The sequence below is a fragment of the Chenopodium quinoa genome, unplaced genomic scaffold (assembly GCF_001683475.1).
Source record: "Chenopodium quinoa cultivar QQ74 unplaced genomic scaffold, ASM168347v1, whole genome shotgun sequence".
NCBI classification, from domain to species: Eukaryota; Viridiplantae; Streptophyta; class Magnoliopsida; order Caryophyllales; family Amaranthaceae; genus Chenopodium; species Chenopodium quinoa.
This window is the reverse complement of record NW_018744830.1, coordinates 649,375-670,066: the sequence shown is the minus strand read 5'-3', so window position 1 is coordinate 670,066 and position 20,692 is coordinate 649,375. Positions and strand designations below refer to the sequence as shown.

The following is a 20,692-nucleotide window of genomic DNA, read 5'->3' as shown; positions in this document are numbered from 1 at the left end:
GGGATGGATGAGATTTGTAACCTTTATGTCACACTGACTCTTGAAATCATGTAAGAAAGAAAGGAAGAGAATGCTTTTCAATAATGCATTCGTGTGAGGGGGCGTGATAGAGTATATAATATATTACTGGGCTTCAATCATCAACTTAAACTTTTTTTAATATGGTCTATTAACAGAACTTTGTCCATTAATATCTTTAGTTTTCAATAAGTATAAATTATAGCAATGATTGGGCATTAATAAAATATTCTTTGAGACGATTTAAATAAGTATCCACAAAACTATATTCTTTTTTCTTATGTATAAATCACTAAAAAATGGTCAATGTGGACCAGGTGAACAGTGCAAAAAGCTAAGCCCAAATGGAGCACTTAAAATTAATCGAGGGAATAGAAAAGAAATTGTAAAAGTTGATGTTATAGATTATGTACGGAGATCAACATAACAATAGCTAAATTAATATTGTTGACATTTAATTTTATACTCCCTCTTATAATATAGTGTCTAATTTCGTGGTCAAGCATTAAAACCAAACATTCTCATTAATGTATTAATATTAACTTTTTATAATGTTTGTGAATATAATTAAAGATATCGATAGTCAAATGTACATCTTAATGTTCAAAAAGGAAATTGGCAATGTATTACAAGATATAGAAGACATTAGTTATTGAATAAGCTTAAAATTATACATGAATAATTTGAAAAGTCAAATATCACAAGAATTGGGAAAGAAAGGTCATAATTAAAAGAAAATTAAAAAAGTGATATTCACACATACACACGTTACTACGTTAGTGTTTAATAATCTCTACTACGGAGTATTTAATCCCTCTGTCCTCAATTATTTGCCCCCAAGCTCAGATTTTATCTTGTCAATTTTTTAATTGAATGAAGTTAAATACCATATAAGATAATGGGTCAAAAGTATTTTACGTGAAAATTAAATATTAATCACATAATTAAATATTAAAATGATCGATATATACCATCTATCAGAGATGATATCAAATATAAAAACGATAAATAATTAGAGATAAAGGGATTAGATGCTTAACTTCTAGACGTGTAGTGTTTCCCAAAAGTTTAAAGACGCACAAAATTGACAATGCTACAATTGCACAAATTGAAAGATGAAACTTTGTCTGCAAAACCCCGTAAAAGGTAGCAATGCAAGATCCCTAAACAAAACAAAATGGACATAATTTTCACTCTACTATCTTCCTCCACGAGTGGATGATAAAATCCAATGATGTGGCATAATTTAACTCAAACAATATTTGTATCAAGGTCAAGTCAAAAGCTGAACTATTATTCCCTCCTTTACCTAATATTTTATTTTATTTTTTCCACTTTAAAAAAGTCACTTCTTCAACGTAGACTTTCACATTTCACAAAGTGTTTGATAGTTAAATGTTAAATTTTTTTCGCTTTCCATTTTGATTTTGTATTAATATACACGTACAATTTTGTTTTCTTCCCGGTTGTTAATGCATTGTTTTAATTAGGGTAAATTTGGTTTTGGCAATCTTTTTTTAAGAAAAAATTAGTTACATTTTGACAAAATTTGAGTTTTATAAGGTGAATCCTGACAATTTTTTTAAATTTAAATTTTAAGGACTGAAAGAGGAAAGTGAAATGGGTCTTATTGTATAAGTAAAAAAAAATAATTAAAATCGACTCATTTCGTACAAATAAACAAATAGGATACCAAATTTTTGTACATTGTAAGGTATAACCTGTTGTATTATTAAAATTGTATATTTGATTGACACATCTACCAATGCGAAACTTTGACCAACGATATTTACTATCAATAAGTATAAATCAAAATAAGATGAAATTTAGAAACTATACATTGAGAGGATTCTAACAAGAAATCACTTAATTATGTTTGATCTTATGTACGAAGTATAAAGTAAAAACATTGGTTAAAGTGGTGTACATAAATAGTGAAAAAATCAAATTTAAACAGTTAAAAACATGCAGGAGTACTCACTCACATATTATCCATGAAGTCAAACTTATAAAACTTCAAGCGTTTAATACTGCATATATATCAAACAAAAATTATCACGTGAGATCTTATCGGTATCATTTCAATGTGTGGTATCCAAATACTCAGTATCAAATTTTCATAAACTACAATAGTATGCAAATAAAGATATGTCAAACATGTGTATTGGAGATCTTGCAAAATGCAAGTAAATAGAACGAAAAGGACTAGTGAAGAGAGAATAAAATATAAATAAAGACGAACCTAACAAGGTCACACATGACTACCTTTTTCTTTTTATAAATCATTTTAGGTAATTAAATTAACATATATTTTACAATTTTAAAGTTAAAGTGTTGCAAGTTATAAAGACAAAAGAAGTATTTGATTAGGTGATAAAGTTGACGAAAAAAGTAAATGACCGAGAAATAAACCTACATATTAATTTTTAAGGATGCAAAAAAAAATAGATAAAAAAAAAAAAAAAAAAAAACGGAAGATGAAAAACACATATACTTCCTCCGTTTCCTTAATATTGCAACAAGTACCATTTTTAAAAGTTTTACAAATATTGCAACAGTACCATATATGCACATACTTTCTCTCTATCTCTCTCCTCATCACATGGGTTCATATCTTTATTTCCCTATCTCTCTCCTCATCTTAAATTACGTGTCTTCCCCCCTTGTGTTGCAATATTAGGGGAACAGAGGAAGTATCAATCAATCAATAACTTAATACTAAAACAGACACCAGGAATGACACATGTCACTTCCTGGTGTTGTGTTTTCCCTCCAAATTCACTCTTACTTCTTTTTTTATATATATATTTTTTTAAATGTCAGTTACTATATGAAGATTATTACACAAGATTCACATTATATTCAGAGTATTTACCAAATTGTGATATGATTTGGACAATTTTGATTTACCAGCCTATGAAAAGAATATTGAGAAATTTTTTTTTTTTTGGAATAAATATTGAATAAGTTTCATTTACATTAATAAAATAAAAAAATTATCATTTAAAAAAAATTTGTGATTTAAATATTGTAATAGCTACAAAATTTGTGTAGTTATTGCAAATTGTCCAATAAATATATCTTATATAATTTGAAATATTATTAAGAGATAAACATTCGTTGTTTAAAGTAATTATCGAGAATAATAGCATGTTATGCAAAATAGTGTTATTTTTTCTATAAAACTCTACAGAAGTATTTATAATTTACAAACCAAATAAGTGGGTATTGTTAGATTGGTACCATTAAAGAGCTTACAAGCATCAAAATTGAGTTTATAATCCCATCAACTACTGCTAATATAATATAATTAACTATTAATATCAAAATTTAATTATTTAAAAGAAAAGAAAAGAAAAGAAAATCTTATTTATCATATTTTTTTGATAAACCTCTTAATTAACAATTATACAATATATACTTTATTAGACAACTACCTTAGGTAAATTAATAAGTTATTATGGTTTGAACTAACCGTGCGTGGCACGAGTCCTAAACTAATACTATATGTATGATAAAGATGAAGGGATGGAGTATATAAGAAGTGTAGGTTATAGCCTTGGAGAAATCTATATATCCTATTTTTTGTTTACCTTTATATGTATATATATATATATATATATATATATATATATATATATATTTATATATATATGTAGATTAAATCTTTTACTCACATGTCCGAACCAACGCATACAATTTTTCCTTAATTTGTCTACAATGGGTGTTGTAGGCATTGCAGACAAACTAAGGGAAAATCTCCTGTGTTAGTTCGGCATGTAATAAGGAGACCCCAGGGTGCACCGGTACGAAGAGTGGAAGGGTGGGATCATGGAGAGCTTAAATGAGGTAGAGGAAGACCGAAAATTGGAAAGAATTAGGAGTAATATGAAGCAAGTGGATTTACATGAGAATGAGGTATTTGATCCTAAGGGTATGGAGGAGAAAGATTTTTATGAATGACTATACGGAATAATCATTTTGGTTCATGTAGCTAACCTCACTTATGGGATTTAGGCTTTGATTGATTGATTGAGTCTTTTACTTTATCTCAAAAATGTATCATGGTGAGACTCGTTGAAGTTTTTTTAAGAAAGAGAGAGAGATTATTTTTTTTGTAAAGGATACCAATAAGTTGGTACCTAAACTTAGATACCCATAAAGAAAGGTGCTAAGTTTAGATACTCAACTTTAAGTCTCAATTGACAAAATATGGACCCTTTATCAATTTCATAGTAATTTTTTTTTAAAAAAATTTAATTTCTAGTTACAACAATCTCTCCTAAAAATAAAAAAATAAAAAAAAATAATAAAAATAATAAAAATTGATATGGTTTACCATAATGAAAAGTGACATTTTTATGTATACTTAATAGAGTCTCATCATTGGGAAATTATATATTACAAGATTTCCTAAATTGAGAAGTGGGTTACGTATCACCATTGGCCGAGTGTGAAAAACAACTCACTTTGTATTTCAATAAAAGTTGAGTCTCACCACTAGGGATGGTCTTACATGCTTTGTTTTAGTCTACTATCTATAAAAACTTAGTAAGAACAAGGTGAGACCAAGCAATAAACCTTGGTTCGTTGAGTGTCACAACAATAAAATTGTGAGATCAAACCTCACTAGTGGCACGTACTTTGGGGTGGGGATTTCCCACTAGAAAACACATGACCTTATGCTTCAAAAAACTATGACAATTTATGATAAATGAAATCGAGTGAATGAAAAGAATGTGCCCTTAATTAAAGTTGTTGACAAAGTAATTAAGGAAAAAGAAGGGAGTTGTTTAGCAATTCACAAAACCATCAACCAATCATACCGGACTAAAATATTAGCTATCCTATTGATGTATTAGTAAGATTATGGATAATCAATTCATCTATTTTTAATCAATTCATCTATTTTTTTTTTTAATTTATTATTGACAAAAAATGTTCAGACAAAATAGCTTATTTCAAACAAAATCACATGTACTACCTCAATTTCTGGACGTTCTTAACATCTATATCTTATTTGCAAACAAATTACTATATCTATTTAGAGAGTGTTGATCGATGTGATGATTTGAGTGAGTTTAAGACAAAGGCGAATCATAATAAGAGTGTGTAAAAAAGGTATGTACGGTGGAAATGTTTAAGAAAAAAGTGAATAAAAAAGAAGGTTAGTGGTGATAAGGTGTAAATAATTTGGGGTAAGAAGGGTAAAGTAGTAAAAGGAATTTGCCAAATTAGAATCAAGTGAAAATTTTAAGAACTTTTAGGAACGTACAAAATGTTGAGATTTTTAAGAAACGAAAAGTAGCATAAGATAATTTCAGACAAAATAAGATATATTAAAAGAAATAAGCTCATACATAAAATAAGTATAAATTAGCTCGAATAAAATTATTTTAAACAAAATAAGCTAAACTAAAATGAGCCTAATCATAATGAATGACTGGTGTTTTTGAACTAATTTCACACGAACCCAATAATATATGGAGTAGATCTAATTAAGCCAAATAAAGCCCAATCATAATAAATGATGACCAATGTTTTTATATATCAGGTGTTATCCCTAATATATATTATATGAATTCTAATTAAACCGTATACAGTCTAGTCTCGATAATTAATAGAAAAGACGGATTCATTTGAAATGTATATGACTAATGTTTTTAGACCAAGTGTTACTCCCCAATAATACAGAGTATCAGAGTGGATTCAATTCAAATAAAGTCTAGTCATAATTAATCAATGACCAATGTTTTTAAAACAGGTGTCACCCCCAATAATATATGGATTTTAATTAAAGCATAGAGTTTTGAAATAATAACTGACCAATGATATTAAACCATGTTTCACCCCCAATAATATACGAATAGATCAAAACCAAACAATGACTATTCATAATGAATTTACCTTTGTTTCTAAACTAGGTGTCATCCAATAATGTAAGGATCACATAAAATCAAAAAGAGTCCAATAGTAATAAATTTACCAATATTTCTGATACAGGTATCACACCCAATGAGATATGGATAGGATCCCATTCACACTTTTAATTGGTAATTTAGGTAAAAATAATCTCAATTACATGGGAACATATCTTTATAATTGTGAAAGATAAACATAAAAATAATAAAGATATTTAAATAAAAACTAGAGAAAAAATAATAACATTTTTTGAAAAAAATAAAAGGTAGTTTGGGTGTAGAATGTTTGGTTTAGTAGAGAATTGAAAGACAAAGACAGCCCTCACTTCTATATATTTGGCTGATCCCATGCGTCTTTGTAATACTCTCTTGGAATCTCTTGGGAAGTTCTCAATTTTCTGTCTCTTTTCTCCTTCACTCTCTCTCTAACTCTTACTCTTTCTCTCTCTAACTTGCAAAAACACTTAAAAATATTATGTTTTCTTCTCATTATTGTCACTCTTACTCTACCCCTTCTCCTTCTCTTCTCTGCCTTTCTCCCACCACTCCATCAACTGTACCGCAACTCCCTAGTAAGTCATCATATATATGTGTGTTTTCTTTTTTTCTTCTCGATAAAAATAATTTGTTACTTCGTAAATGATCAACATATACATACTAGTCTGTAATGCCATTTAATCAATTTAGTGAAAGATATATAGTTCAGATGGATAAAGCATCTGTATCTCCGGAGTTTTAGGAGAAACTCGAGATCTCTTATTGTTATTTCGAACTTCTCAAAGTTTGTCCTTACCAAAACTTTAAGTATTGGTTTGATCATCACCATTGGTATTGTTGTTGTTGTATATATATTCGCATGCATATACTAGTATATGATAATAACATGTATATGTACGAGTTTAGTCGTTGATAAGTTAAATAATTATCGATATTTGATCCATTTGAATTTGGTTTGTTTTATATGCAGGTGTTTGGTCACTCAAGAAAAGAAACAACAATCACCAACTTGGTTGGGCACTCAATCTGAGATGTAATGCAATCTCCAAGCCTACCACCAAAGGTACACAAGATCATTTTTATTTTTTTGGGGGGGTGTTTGCATTTTTTTTCAATGAAGGGACCATAAGCGGGGGTTTCTGCGGTTACATTTTTTCTTTTGTTTTTCGCCTGTTGTTTTTATGTTTTGATTTTTATCGAATCGATAGAGATTTTTAATTCTGAAAATATAAAGAGAGTTATAATGGACAATGATACCTTATCGAGTTTCTGCAGATACATTTTTCTTAATTCACCGCTTACCCAATCTACTACTAATTAATGGGAGAAAATCCACTTTTTGAAAACATTTTATTTACCTATGAATGTGTTTCAGAAGCTATTATTAATTTATATATATATATATATATATATATATATATATATATATATATATATATATATACATATACACCAATCAAATTTAGCGGTTATTTGGTTGCACATCAATTATTTAATTTTTCAATAAATTTGTACTCCGTATATTGTTAACATCTTTTTTGTTCAAGATACTAATGATATATTTATGTATGCTAAGTTTACACATCCCATATCCGGATGCTTCCACATTTTTTTTTAATGTCATTAATTTTAAATTATAAATGAACTTTTGTATTAATTAGATGAATTTAGCCATGCATGAATGACAAGATTAGAAGTATCCACCAACAAATTAAATTTTGCACCCGTGGATGTCTTTAAACTTCGGATGGATTGATTAATTAAACCACATCTATTTCACTAATATTTTTAATTAATTATGAAAAAAACTCTTCGAGGAAGAAATTGCTAGAAAAGTTAAATAGTATTACTGATTTATGTAGTTTTGACTCTTTTTAGTGAAGGAGACAAGATATAGAGAAGCTATTTTATTCATAAAAAAGAGACATAACTTTATAATGTGTGGGATTCTCATGTTTATTTTTGTTTTTATAAAGTTTTAAGGATTATAAATAAGGACATATCTTTTTTTTAATAATGGTTGAGTTGTCAACAGATTATCGAGAACTTCTTCAAGATGAACTTCCTTTGATACAGAGGGAACTTGAGATTGTGGAGGATGACGTTGAAGGGCTAGCTATCGAGGTACAACTATTTTGACGTGTGTTTATTCTCATTTCATATGATTAGTCCATCACGACTTCGATATCCCATTTGAGTCAATAATCATATACCCTTTGAATTACGAGGGAATATTAACTGTCATGGAGTGAAAATAGATGATACTATATTTCGAGAATGTACTCTATATTTTTAAAAAGAAAAAAAAAAATATTATATACAAAACGTGTGCAATGCAATGAACACGAAAAAAAGTCAAAAGTTTATTATTTTTTCTATATTATAGGATATTATCTATACTTGCAACATTTCATTTTTTTTTCCATATATGCATTCCTCATTTGGTAAAATTAAGTTCAACAAATAAATATCAGTTGTTCCTCCCAAAAAAAAAAAAAAAACAAGATATCCGTTGTTCAAATTCATAATTTGGTTTCCTTGCATGGATGCATTGTACGAATATGAAAAATTGTATTAAAGTGACTCATAAAACAATTTGAAAGTTATAAAAAAAATCCTTTAAATAATAAAGGATATCAACGTATAAAAACAACAATTATGGAGAATGTAACTTAAAAAGGTGATTTATTATCATAGAGAGTTCCAAAAGATGATGTACAAGTGTCTACATCAATATTTTGGACGAACAAAGAAAAAAAAAATTACATTTTTTCTTTTTAGAATTTTAATTTTATACTTATTTTTTATGTCATTTTTTTGTTAAGAAAAACAAAAACATTTGATCTTTATAAAATTTTAAAATCATAATCTAAAGTGATTCTAAAAAACCCCTTTTTGGATAAATCCACTAACTTAGCATCATTGTCTTTTTGCGTCTTTCTTTAAAGGAAAACCACAATCGAAATAAATTCTAAAATCCTCTTTTGGATAAATCCGTCTACTCAATATCATTGTCGATTGAAAACTCAATCGAAAGAATTTCTATAAATTTTTGTTTTTGGGATATGTCCAACAATTTTGCATTGCCTTTCTCTACATCTATGCTAAAATTATTGGGACTTTCAATGAGATGTATGTATATTTATTGTTGGTTAAATACCAATAATTATGAATCACTTCCTCGGATAATAATTTGAGTTGGAATGCTTTGATAGCAAAATCTCTTTAAAAGAAAATTAAATAAAAGCTAGGTTTACGCATTTAAGCATCAAATAATATTTGTTTGTTTGTCTTTAAAAAAACTCTATGCACCAAATTAAGTACGAAGAATTTTGCTAAAATCAATGAAGTTCAATTTTTTGGAATTAATTTTTATGGTGTTCGGAAAACATTTATAAAAGTTTACTTGAATATTTAAATTTCAATGTCATTGAATGTTTCTATTTTATGGATAGTTTGAGTATTTTGACACATGTGTCATTTGTCACTCAAATTATAATAACGTTCCCAAGCTATTATTTCTAACTACTCCTTCCGTTTTAATTTGATAGTCCAATTTTGACTCTTATAGTCAAACTTTTAAATCTTTGACGAACCAACTTTATGTAGTCATTTTTATGTATTCAAAAGTTTTAGTATATATCGAACCAGTTATAAATTTTCAAAACAATTAATATCAAAACGGATTCGAAATGCAGCCCTCTATATTATGGTTATAGCTGATTAAGTTAGATCAATACAAAAGATTCAATTTAATCATTAATTAATTAATTGTTCAATTCCACACATATCTAATACCAAAAATGTTAAAATAAATAACGTTCCCTATATAACTCTTTTTTTTGGAAGCATCATTTAGCTCGTTAGAAATTGTTAGCCAAACAAATTTTCTAAGCCCCCCCCCCCCCCAAAAAAAAAAAAAAAGAAAAAAAAAAAAAAAAAGGTAGTTATTTGATTAGTAATTTACTACATGCACGCTTAGAAATATCCATTGAGAAGGGAAATACGTAGTATTTTGGTCACACTCAATTAATTACATTAAATATATTCTATGCTTAACTGATGTAATTTGTCCTGTGGTAGATTGCTCCTTAAAAAGTTGGTAGATTATGTACTAAAATTCTAAAGAAAAAATGCACCATAATTAACTTGCAAAAAGGCCATAAAAATAGAAATATATATATATATATATATATATATATATATATATATATATATATATATATATATATATATATATATTAACTTGGAAGAATTATCGGTATAGATTGAAGTCGAAAATTATAATATAAGGTGTACATTAGTTATTTAATTTTTATAATAGAAAAACACTAGCAATAAAACAAAAGAATACAACAAATTAAGCTAATTAGACTATTACATGCTACCTTAAATGTTTTTTGTTGCCTATGAAAAGGGAGAGATAAGATGATGTCAAATTTCATTTGTCGCCAACACAACCAAAGATATTGAGATAATTTACTTATTTATATAGATAACTTGCATACTTTAGTACTGTTTGTCTTTGTGTCTCTCTAAATATATGTGCATTTGTAAACAATATAGCTTGCGTAACTTAAATACTACCTAATTAACTTTATATGCTTAATCAGAGTATTCAAACAACATGCATACACATAGCTATTTTTGTACATTCATAGACATTCTTTTCATTTGTCACTCGAGATTTTAAACAATAATTAATACGTCTCAATTGAAATTACGTTTTATTCATAGAATAAGAACTTGGTTTTTTGTGTAAACATTAGGTACTCACATCAAGTGAAATTAAGGAAAATGTGGAAAGAATTAGGGAAATATTGAAGTCTATGAACGATGGAGAAATAAGCATATCCCCGTACGACACAGCTTGGGTAGCCCTTGTCAAAAACAGCCATGGAAGTCCTCAATTTCCTTCGAGCCTTCAATGGATCATCGATAATCAGCTCTCGGATGGTTCATGGGGTGATGAGACCTTATTTTCAGCTCATGATAGGATAATCAACACATTAGCTTGCTTAATTGCACTTAAATCTTGGGAAGTTCATCCTGAGAAGTGCCAAAAAGGTATTAATTTTATTTTCATCATCATTATCGTTCATTCTATGGGCATGTTTTAGGTGGGGCGAATTTATAACAGTTCAAGCTGGACGTAAAAAGTTATCGCTAAAGCATGTAAGGAGTAATTGTTGAAATTTTAACATTAGTGACATTACATGATTATCTCAATAACACTACATAAATTATAAGTTTGATTATAATGATTTGAATATCTTTTGTTGCTGATTAGGAAAAAAGGAATATTAGAGACAATTATAATCGGTTAAATGGGAGTACTTTGATTGCTTACAAAAGAAAAAGTACATTGCAATACTTGAATTCCGTAGTAGATTCTAGCTTAGGTGTCGAACTCCATCATATTTGTCGTGCAAAACTTTCAACTTTAATATGAATGAAAACCCTTTTATAGTAACTAGAGTTGTACATGTATGTTGTCTTACATGCTAATAGGTAAAAACTTTTTATCCGACAAGCAAAAGTGTTTTAATTTAAATATATATTTATATATATGTTATATTTTTTGAAAGGTAACAAAAGTAATTATTAGCTTAAAAAGACCAATTTTGATATATTCAATTTTAGGTGATAATTATGAATTTAAATTATAAATACACTTTCTTAAGTAATTAAATGCGGAATGTATGACAAAATTTTATTGGGGAGTAATAAATGGCTTCTAAAACTTTATCTATTCGGGTTATATATGTCATTTACCAAATAAATAATGGTTGTATTTATAATTTTTCCTTGAATTAGGCATTACATTTCTGAAGGAAAATATTAGCAAGCTACAAGATGAAAGTTTTGAGCACATGCCAATTGGATTCGAAGTTGCATTTCCATCCCTAATTGAGGTAGCTCAAAACTATGGAATTGAAGTGGCTCAAGACACTCCTGCAATGCAAGAAATTTATGCCAAAAGAAACTTGAAGCTCACAAGGTACTTGCAATTAATATAGTTTGAAAAACTGGTCGAGTTCATATTTCAATTTTGGAGATGGACAAAACTTACTAATCACAAAATTGAGCATTATGATGATCGAGATTTTACAAATATAACAATACATGTTAGGTTGAATGATTTTACCCATCTTTAAAATGAGCTAGAACTTATCGGCAGATTGTAATTAATTACTCTAAACCCCAAATGAACTACAATTAGCTTAGTAAGATACTTGTATATGATTATATGAATGAATGAAGGAAAAGGTAAGCTTTAGCTTTTGGCAATAAGAAAACTCTTTATTTCATTTATATAACACAGTAGTAAAGTTTAAGGCCCCAATGCATGTGGTGTCATGTCCTCACATGTTTGCAATAATTGTGTAAAATCTTTGGTAGGATACCCAAAGAAATCATGCACGGAATGCCTACCACTTTGCTCCATAGCTTGGAAGGAATGGCAGGGCTAGATTGGGATAAACTTCTTAAATTGCAAAGCAAAGATGGTTCCTTCTTGTTCTCCCCTTCCTCAACTGCCTATGCTCTCATGCAAACCAGGGATCTCAATTGCTTCACCTACTTAAACAACATTGTTCGTCGCTTTAACGGGGGAGGTAATTACCTAATCGATCAATACAATGATGCTTAATTAAAGTCATCTTGTCATCTTTTGACTCAATAATAGTATATATAGATTAGATTGACTATTAGGTAGAGTACAACTAGTACTTTTATCTGAATTTATTTGTTACACATATATTGTACACATATATTGTTACAAGTAATACTATCGATCATATATAGTTATTATCAATCAAGATGACAATTAATTTTGGACATCAGTATATGATATATAATTAGTGCATTAAACTCAACATACGAAGTAGTATTTATTGTTTACCTTGGCTGAAGTAGGTTTGTTTTCCACAGTTCCTAACGTGTATCCAATAGACTTGTTCGAGCATATTTGGGTTGTTGATCGATTGCAGCGGCTTGGAATTTCTCGGTATTTTCAACATGAGATTGACGAATGCATGAGCTATGTTAACAGGTTTGTTTTCCTTGTATATTACATATTTCTTTTATCTCCATTTTTTTTTTTAATATAATTATCATATCTATATATTATGTTTTGTTTTATGTAGCCTAGACTACGTAACCAAATTTACACTCTAGTACTACCATCAGTATCTGACACTTTTTCATTGTACGGAATTTAACAAGGTATCTCCACTCAAAATTATGATTAAATATAGTAAGAGTTTGAGATAAAGTGCAATTCAACTATAAAAAAAAAAAAAAAAAAGCCTTTCTAAAAATGATTGATACAAAGGGGTAAGAGGAATCCAACAATTACAAATGGCATATCTGATTTTGGAATTTTAAACCCTTTTAATTAATTTTAAGCCTTCCTTCATCCTCTTTGTTCCTTCATTTTCTATCCCATGCATTCTCATCATTTTTTCATTGATGAGAATGCAATGATTTTCCATTTTTTTTCTCTAAAATTTCAATCATATTTTCCATCTTTTTCAATAGCAATTATTTTGCTTGGATGATCTTCAGAATTTAGAAATCTACTGTAACCCTTTAGCATGTACGAAGTTATATTACTCAAATTGGTAATTTTTTTGGACGATAGTATCCTAGAATAATAAGCTTGTTGATTCCTAGCTCATATTTAACGCTTGTTTATATTTTTGTCCATTCTTTTATATTGTACCTATTTTGTTTTATTATATATTAGGAGCCATATCCGTTCTATTACTAACCTAGAGCCGTTGACTTGTGACTTTGAGAGAAATTCTGATCAGATTTTACATACCAAAACAAATTATTTATACTTTCATCTTACCCATCTTACCCCACAATAATTACACGTATGTTTTTTACACATATTACTAGTAGATAATATGGTTTTCAAACAATGTTACTCTATGTACCAATAATAAAACAAACAAAATTTCAGGTATTGGACAGAGCATGGAATATGCTGGGCTAGAAATTCAAACGTCCAAGACATTGATGATTCAGCTATGGGATTTAGGCTTCTAAGGTTACATGGATATCAAGTTTCTGCAGGTATTAAATGGATTAATTACATTAAACCTGATCGTTTACTCATAGACTAACTAAACAGTACTAATTGTTAGGCTTATACTGGTATTATTATTTTTGCACTATTTGATACAATAATTAGCGCCATTAGGCTAATGTACAGGGAAAAATGTACGTATCAAAATATTAATTTAACCAATAATGTAAGCTAATGATTAGTTTTATACTCTATCACGTCTTCTCACATAAGTGATCTTTGGTTGTAATTCGATACCATGACAATGAGAAAGGATCAACACAACCAAAAGTCTAAACTAATGTTTAAAGTCACACGACTGGTTTTAATTCTATACTCTATCAATACGCAATCAATAATTTTAAACAATACTTTTTATTTCCTGTTTGTGTTTATGAAAGCAGATGTATTCAAGAACTTTGAGAAAGATGGGGAGTTCTTCTGTTTTGTTGGACAGTCAACTCAAGCAGTGACAGGGATGTTCAACCTTCTTAGGGCTTCTCAATTACAATTTCCTGGTGAAAACATACTTGAGGAAGCTAAGTTATTCTCCTCCAAATACTTGAAAGAAAAACGAGTTTCTAATCAACTCTTGGATAAGTGGACTATAACCAAGGATCTACCTGGCGAGGTACGTATATATTTTTACAACTTATATTAGATACGGCGAAATTAAGTTAACCCCTTCTATACCAATAAAAAGCTTGATTCACTTGGTAAGAATCTTACTTTAGATAATAAAAGTTTAGGGTTCGAATTTTACCAAATGAGTCTAAATAAAAAAGGGATCTTTTTATCCCCCCGCCCCAACTTGTACATCCGGTCGAGTAATAAGTTGAGTTAGGAATGCCCTAGGATATTTCACGAATCTCATGAATATGACATACCTAATTGGTTAACACTTTCGATCAGTGTTTAAATTTTAGATCATAATTCTTATACAAAAACAGGTTACAATAGTATAAACCATCTTTTATTTAAGAAACATTATTGACTTTTTTACATATGTTGTGTAGGTGACATATGCATTAGATATTCCATGGTACGCAAGTCTACCTCGCGTTGAGACAAGGTTCTATATCGAACAGTATGGAGGAGAAAAAGATGTTTGGATAGGAAAGACTCTTTACAGGTAATTTAGCATAAAACTTATCCATATATAATTTCTTTCTTTTACCAAACAAGAAATATTAAAGCATATATACAAGTACATTATTCTTGTCAAATGAGACCATGACTTTCAAAACATTGTTGACATGTAGGCATGAATGAGCACATTCAATCAACAACCATGTATACTTTAATATTGCAAAAAGTAAAAGAAAGTAAATAAAATAACACCATATACAGAGATAGATAGCTAATACGACACAAATTACTTCCTCCGTCTAGAATTAATAGTTACTCGTACACTGTTTCCATACCTTTGTATATAGGGAAAGAATATATGTTGCTCTTCTTATCCTCTAGCCAAAATAATTCCTAATTTAGGGAGCAAAATATCTTTTCCAACATTTTCATAGCCAAGTACCTAGTAAATGCGATTATTAATTCTAGATGAATACGTTCTTTTCCAAGAATGAAGACGACATGCATATGTACTTTTTGCTTGAATCATAGACTACCTTTGGCTTATTGTTGTTTGACTCAGCCACAAATGGTCTGCCATACAAATCTTGTCTAATTTCCATCCCACTTTATTTGGACTTATTGTTATTGCTTGTATCTATAATCTATTTTGTTGATTTTCAGGATGCCTAATGTGAGCAACAATGCATACCTTGAGCTTGCAAAATCAGACTTCAACAACACCCAATCATTGCATAGGCTAGAATGGAACAACCTCATGAGGTTATTTTTTACTTCGTAAATAATTTAACACCTTTAAAATTTGTTATACTCCCTCCATCTTTAGAAGTTCTTATTGTTTAGACGGTGATTATTTGTCTCACTAAAAAGTCAATGAAAACATGCATGAAAGACTTTTAGAGGTGAAAGGAGTATGTAATAAATTATGTATTACGGGCGTTATTTAATTTGATTATTCTATGTAGGTGGCATTCAGAATATAATTTGAGAGAATCTGGTGTGAGCCAAAGAAGTCTATTAATGGCCTATTACTTAACAGCAGCTACCATGTTTGAGCCTGAAAAGTCAAAAGATCGACTTGCATGGGCTAAGACTGCAGCCTTGATCGAAGCCATTGACTTTGAGTTGTCCAAGGAGAAGGCTTCAGCTGAGGAAAGAAGAGACTTTGTCAATGAGTTTCAACACTCTTACATTAGTCAAGGTTATGTAAGGTATAATGGAAGGTAAATATTGTATTAAAAGATTCCTCATTCTATATATATTGCCATAATTCACAAAAGAAAAAATGACAATTATATCGTTTTGGCAGGCAATAATATGTGACGATAATTTTGATTATACGTTTATTTCCTTTTTTTTTTTCTTCTTGTTCTTTTCGCTTTTGACTTTTTTTTTTTTGTCTCATAAAAAAAAGTCATATTTTTCATTAAAAAAAAAAAGGTTCTAAATGGAAAAAAAAAATGTGTAAAAAGTCCACTTCAATATCTTTTTCATATTTTTCGTTGTTAATCGTATTATCATAGGTAAAAAATAATATTTTAGGGGAAAAAAACAAAATTTTGAAAATTTAGGGCTGAAATTTTTATTATCATTAACACTGATATAAAACTTATCTTACAATATTATCATTGTTTATTATTGCCAACCATACGGATAAAGTTTAAAATAGTAGATGCATGTTTAAGCGTGATATGACGACTTGCATGACGTATAAGTTGTCATGCTTAAATGCATATAGTCAGTTTTGATTTTATTAGCATTAATTAATATAGAGCACATGTTTTCTCTAACCCTATTTGTTTGCTCATATTTTATTTTGGATCGTCCTTAAAGATTACCCCACCTTATATAGTAACATGCCATCACTGTTTACCCAATTACAAGCACTCATAAAAGTGAAAACAACAATTATGCATTCATGACCAATTGCATCACAAACCTTTGTTCAATCGTAATCTTCAATTTCTTTGTCCTCGTCACATAATGGCTATTTCTCTTAGGATATTGCATTTACAAAAACACCTGAATTAAAAATTTGTGTGACGACAATTTCTTGTTTGTCATCTACATAAATTGAAAAGGACAAAATTGTATGTTTTTGATGAACTCCATGAAAATTAATTGGCCTGGCCTAAATTGGAAAAAAAAAATGGTTACTTGGTTTGATTGGTTTTTCTACTAATTTCTTAATAGGAAAATTCTGGTACAAGTTGGTAACAAGAAAGGGCAAAACTTGATGGGCCCACTTCTGAATAACCTTAACCAACTTTCATTGGATGCACTTATGAACCATGGAAGAGACATACGTAACCAACTTTACCAAGCTGTGAGTATATATATAATTACTTTATTATTATTGTATTATCATATTATCTCATTATTATTGTATGTTTTTTTAGTATGTTTTTTCCTATCTGAAGTTCTGAACTTTCACTTCAGATATTCATGCAAACATACAATAAGCTAAATCTTACATTATACCTTCCAATAATTCAAATTCCAATGAATGTACATTATACTATCAATCAAGTTTATCTTTTTCCATTTGGCTCTTTCTTTTATTGCCCTTTGAGGGTGAGGTTTGGCTACGTGATTTTTGATAAGACATCAGCATTCCTTTTAATCTCAAATTGTACAAACATACAATCATGAAATTGAATGAATCGAGTCTCATTCATAATGAATTGGGATCTCGAATAAAATTTATTGTTGTACTTTATTTGGCCCTCTTTGTTATTTGTCGTTTGAACATTCGGGTTGACTAAGTAGGATATTTGATAAGACATCAACATCCCTTTCAATTTTAGGATATACACACGTACAATCATGAAATAATTGAATCGAGTCTCTTTTATAGTAATTTGGGACCTCAAATCGTTTTATTAATTTATTATATTTGTGCTTGCATGTAGATTCTAACGTCATGTATTATGGAAATATTTATGATTTTTATATAGTGGGAGAAATGGCTAAAGACATGGGAAGAGGAAGGCGATAGGTATAAAGGAGAGGCAGAACTAATGGTTAAAACAATAGAACTTAGTGCTGGCCGTTGGATCTCTCACAACAATATGGCTTCTGATCCACATATTCTTTCTCTCCTAAGCATTACAAATCATTTATGCCATCACTTTGGCCATCTTCGAAGTCACCAAAACAATATTACTAATAAGGTATATGAGCTTTTTCTATTATTATATATGATTTATTTTTCTTTTTACAATTTATTTGCTTGCTTGTTTGTTTGTACATGGAATAATTATTGTATTAACATCATGTAATTTGTATTTTATTTATTCTAATTAGTTAGGTTTTATTCGAGAAGAATGTCCTAACTTCTTGTGTACTTTTCCTTCTAATTAAAAATGCTAGTAAAAATTTTCACTCGATATTGAAACTTATTAGGTAATGTATGGAGGTATTAATCGTTGGCATCAATGGCAATTAAGCATGACACTATATGAATTGAGTTTCTATGTTTTGAGTTTGATTGAATTCATATTTTCATACACACAAATATGATACTTTGTGTAAATTTCCATAACATCTACTTAATATAATAATTATCAACGTGACTATTAATTGTGGACATAATCTAATATTATACTAGTATAACATGTGATTTTTCTAAGAAAAAAACATCTCTCTCTTAGCAGGAGCGAGGTGCAACGAATGGTGGTGCAACAACAAATGGAACAAGTTACAACTACATGAAGATTGGGGAAGTAGAGGAAGACCTTCAAATATTGATGAAAATAATTCTATCAAGGTCCATTAATGGTGCAAATCCAAGTCTAAAGCAAGCCTGCCTAACTCAAGTGAAGAGTTTCTTTTATGCTGCTCATTGCACTCCGCAAGAGATCAATTTTCACATTAACAAAGTTCTATTTGAGAAAGTTGATTAATTTTTTCTATCATTGGTGTAATTACTATAAACATTTATAGTTACTTTATTAGTCATATCATACACAAAAAGAAGAAAAGGGATAATTATTAGGTGATTGAATATGGTTTAATTAAGTTAACTATTGCAAGCGGCCAAGTTTTATACAAGTTAATTATTTCACCAAGTATTGAGAAATTCCTAATTTTTTAATACGTAGTTTAGATTTATGTTATATTTATAAAGTAAGGGAAAAAAACGTCAGAAAACCTTACTCACAATGATCAATTCCTAATACAGTTTAGACGGGTATTAGGGTAGTGGGGAACCTTTCTTATGGCTCTTATTCAATAAAATAATACCAGTTCTTAGAATTATTTTCGACCGCTTTGCCCAAAATCCGCCTAAACCAAACTTTAATCATAGACTTGAGAACGGGTCACGCCGTACAAACCCACATGCCACATGAATGGGTCATGCCTAAACAGGCTAAGAAAATATTTAGCACATGGTCCACCACCATGCCCGCTACGGAGCTATGTCGCTCTAGACCTGTGGCTGGCCCTTATATGACTGGGTTGGGTCATTTTCATGTGGCTCATTCCATGCCTGCATCTACTAGTTAATTATGTGATTAGCCATTGGCCAATTGCTACTCCAAACCGACCAAACCCAAAGGCATGTGAAAAGGCCAAACTAACGCATGTAGCGGCGGCCATGTCCAAATTGTCAACAAAAACCATTCATACACATTTTGAAGTGTATTGTAAGTTTTTTTATGATCTATGGATGAAGTATACGAAATACATGGGTAAAGCAACATGATGAACCTTACCTTTAAATTTTTATTTCCTTTTTATTAATAGTTTTAGCTATAAATAACACTATTTATACTAGTAGGTATTAAAAATTGACCCAATTTGACTAAGTTCGATCAAATTTGAAAATGAGCTGAGGCGACTTTTCAACTTGAATGAGCCTTATGATTTAGCATTGCTTAAATCCAAAATTTAATTAATTAAATCAAACCCGATTAAACGAGACTGTACCAAATCCAATAACCCAAGCTGGGACATCGCCTAACAATACCAAGGCTACTAACTCACTGGTAAGCTACAATCAATGCTTTTTTTTTGTGAAGGAGTGGGGCAAAGCCCCTAAACAGAACAAAAACGAAATAAACCAAAGACAGAAAAACTAAAGCAACAAAACAAAAAGCAAAAAACGAAAGAAAAGCACAATAAAGCTAGCCTGCTGCCATCTTCAAACCCATAGCAGCTCACATCCACTTTCTCCTACTCTCCGGTATTAGCCTTGGCCAAGCCACCCCGCTCAAGTCCTCCAATAAAACCGCCCTAAGATCCCCTAGGACCACTTCAGATAGAACACCCGAGCACTCCGCATTCACCCCATAGTTAGCCAACCAGTCAGCCACACGGTTCCCTTCCCTATAGCAATGAGACACAACAACCTTCCAACCATCACAAGTTAGGAGAGGCTTGCATTTGCAGATAATATGAAAGTAAGGAGAGTTAGTAGGAGCTTCCTTTACTAACATACGAGCAACAACTTCTGAGTCAACCGAAACAAGTACCTTTAGGTGCCCCCCCCCCCCCCCCCTCCCAAGCCACCATCAAGCCTTTCATCACACCCATGAGTTCAGCTCTCGTACAGGTACATATGCCACATTTGATTGCAAAATTCTCA

The 20,692-nt window shown here is 29.9% G+C and overlaps 1 protein-coding gene across 1 annotated transcript; it reads left to right on the top strand.

The window, feature by feature from the left end:
• The first annotated feature begins 6,089 nt into the window (after positions 1–6,089).
• On the top strand, positions 6,090–19,161 carry LOC110704325 (ent-copalyl diphosphate synthase, chloroplastic-like). The gene is made up of 15 exons (XM_021882113.1): positions 6,090–6,511; positions 6,907–6,999; positions 7,972–8,060; positions 10,706–11,003; positions 11,754–11,937; positions 12,339–12,553; positions 12,870–12,990; positions 13,909–14,021; positions 14,418–14,644; positions 15,030–15,145; positions 15,766–15,864; positions 16,068–16,325; positions 17,296–17,428; positions 18,060–18,275; positions 18,756–19,161. Exons 1-15 carry the CDS (start codon positions 6,415–6,417, stop codon positions 19,005–19,007), a joined length of 2,511 nt encoding a protein of 836 aa, XP_021737805.1. The 5' UTR covers positions 6,090–6,414; the 3' UTR covers positions 19,008–19,161.
• The last annotated feature ends 1,531 nt before the right edge of the window (positions 19,162–20,692 follow it).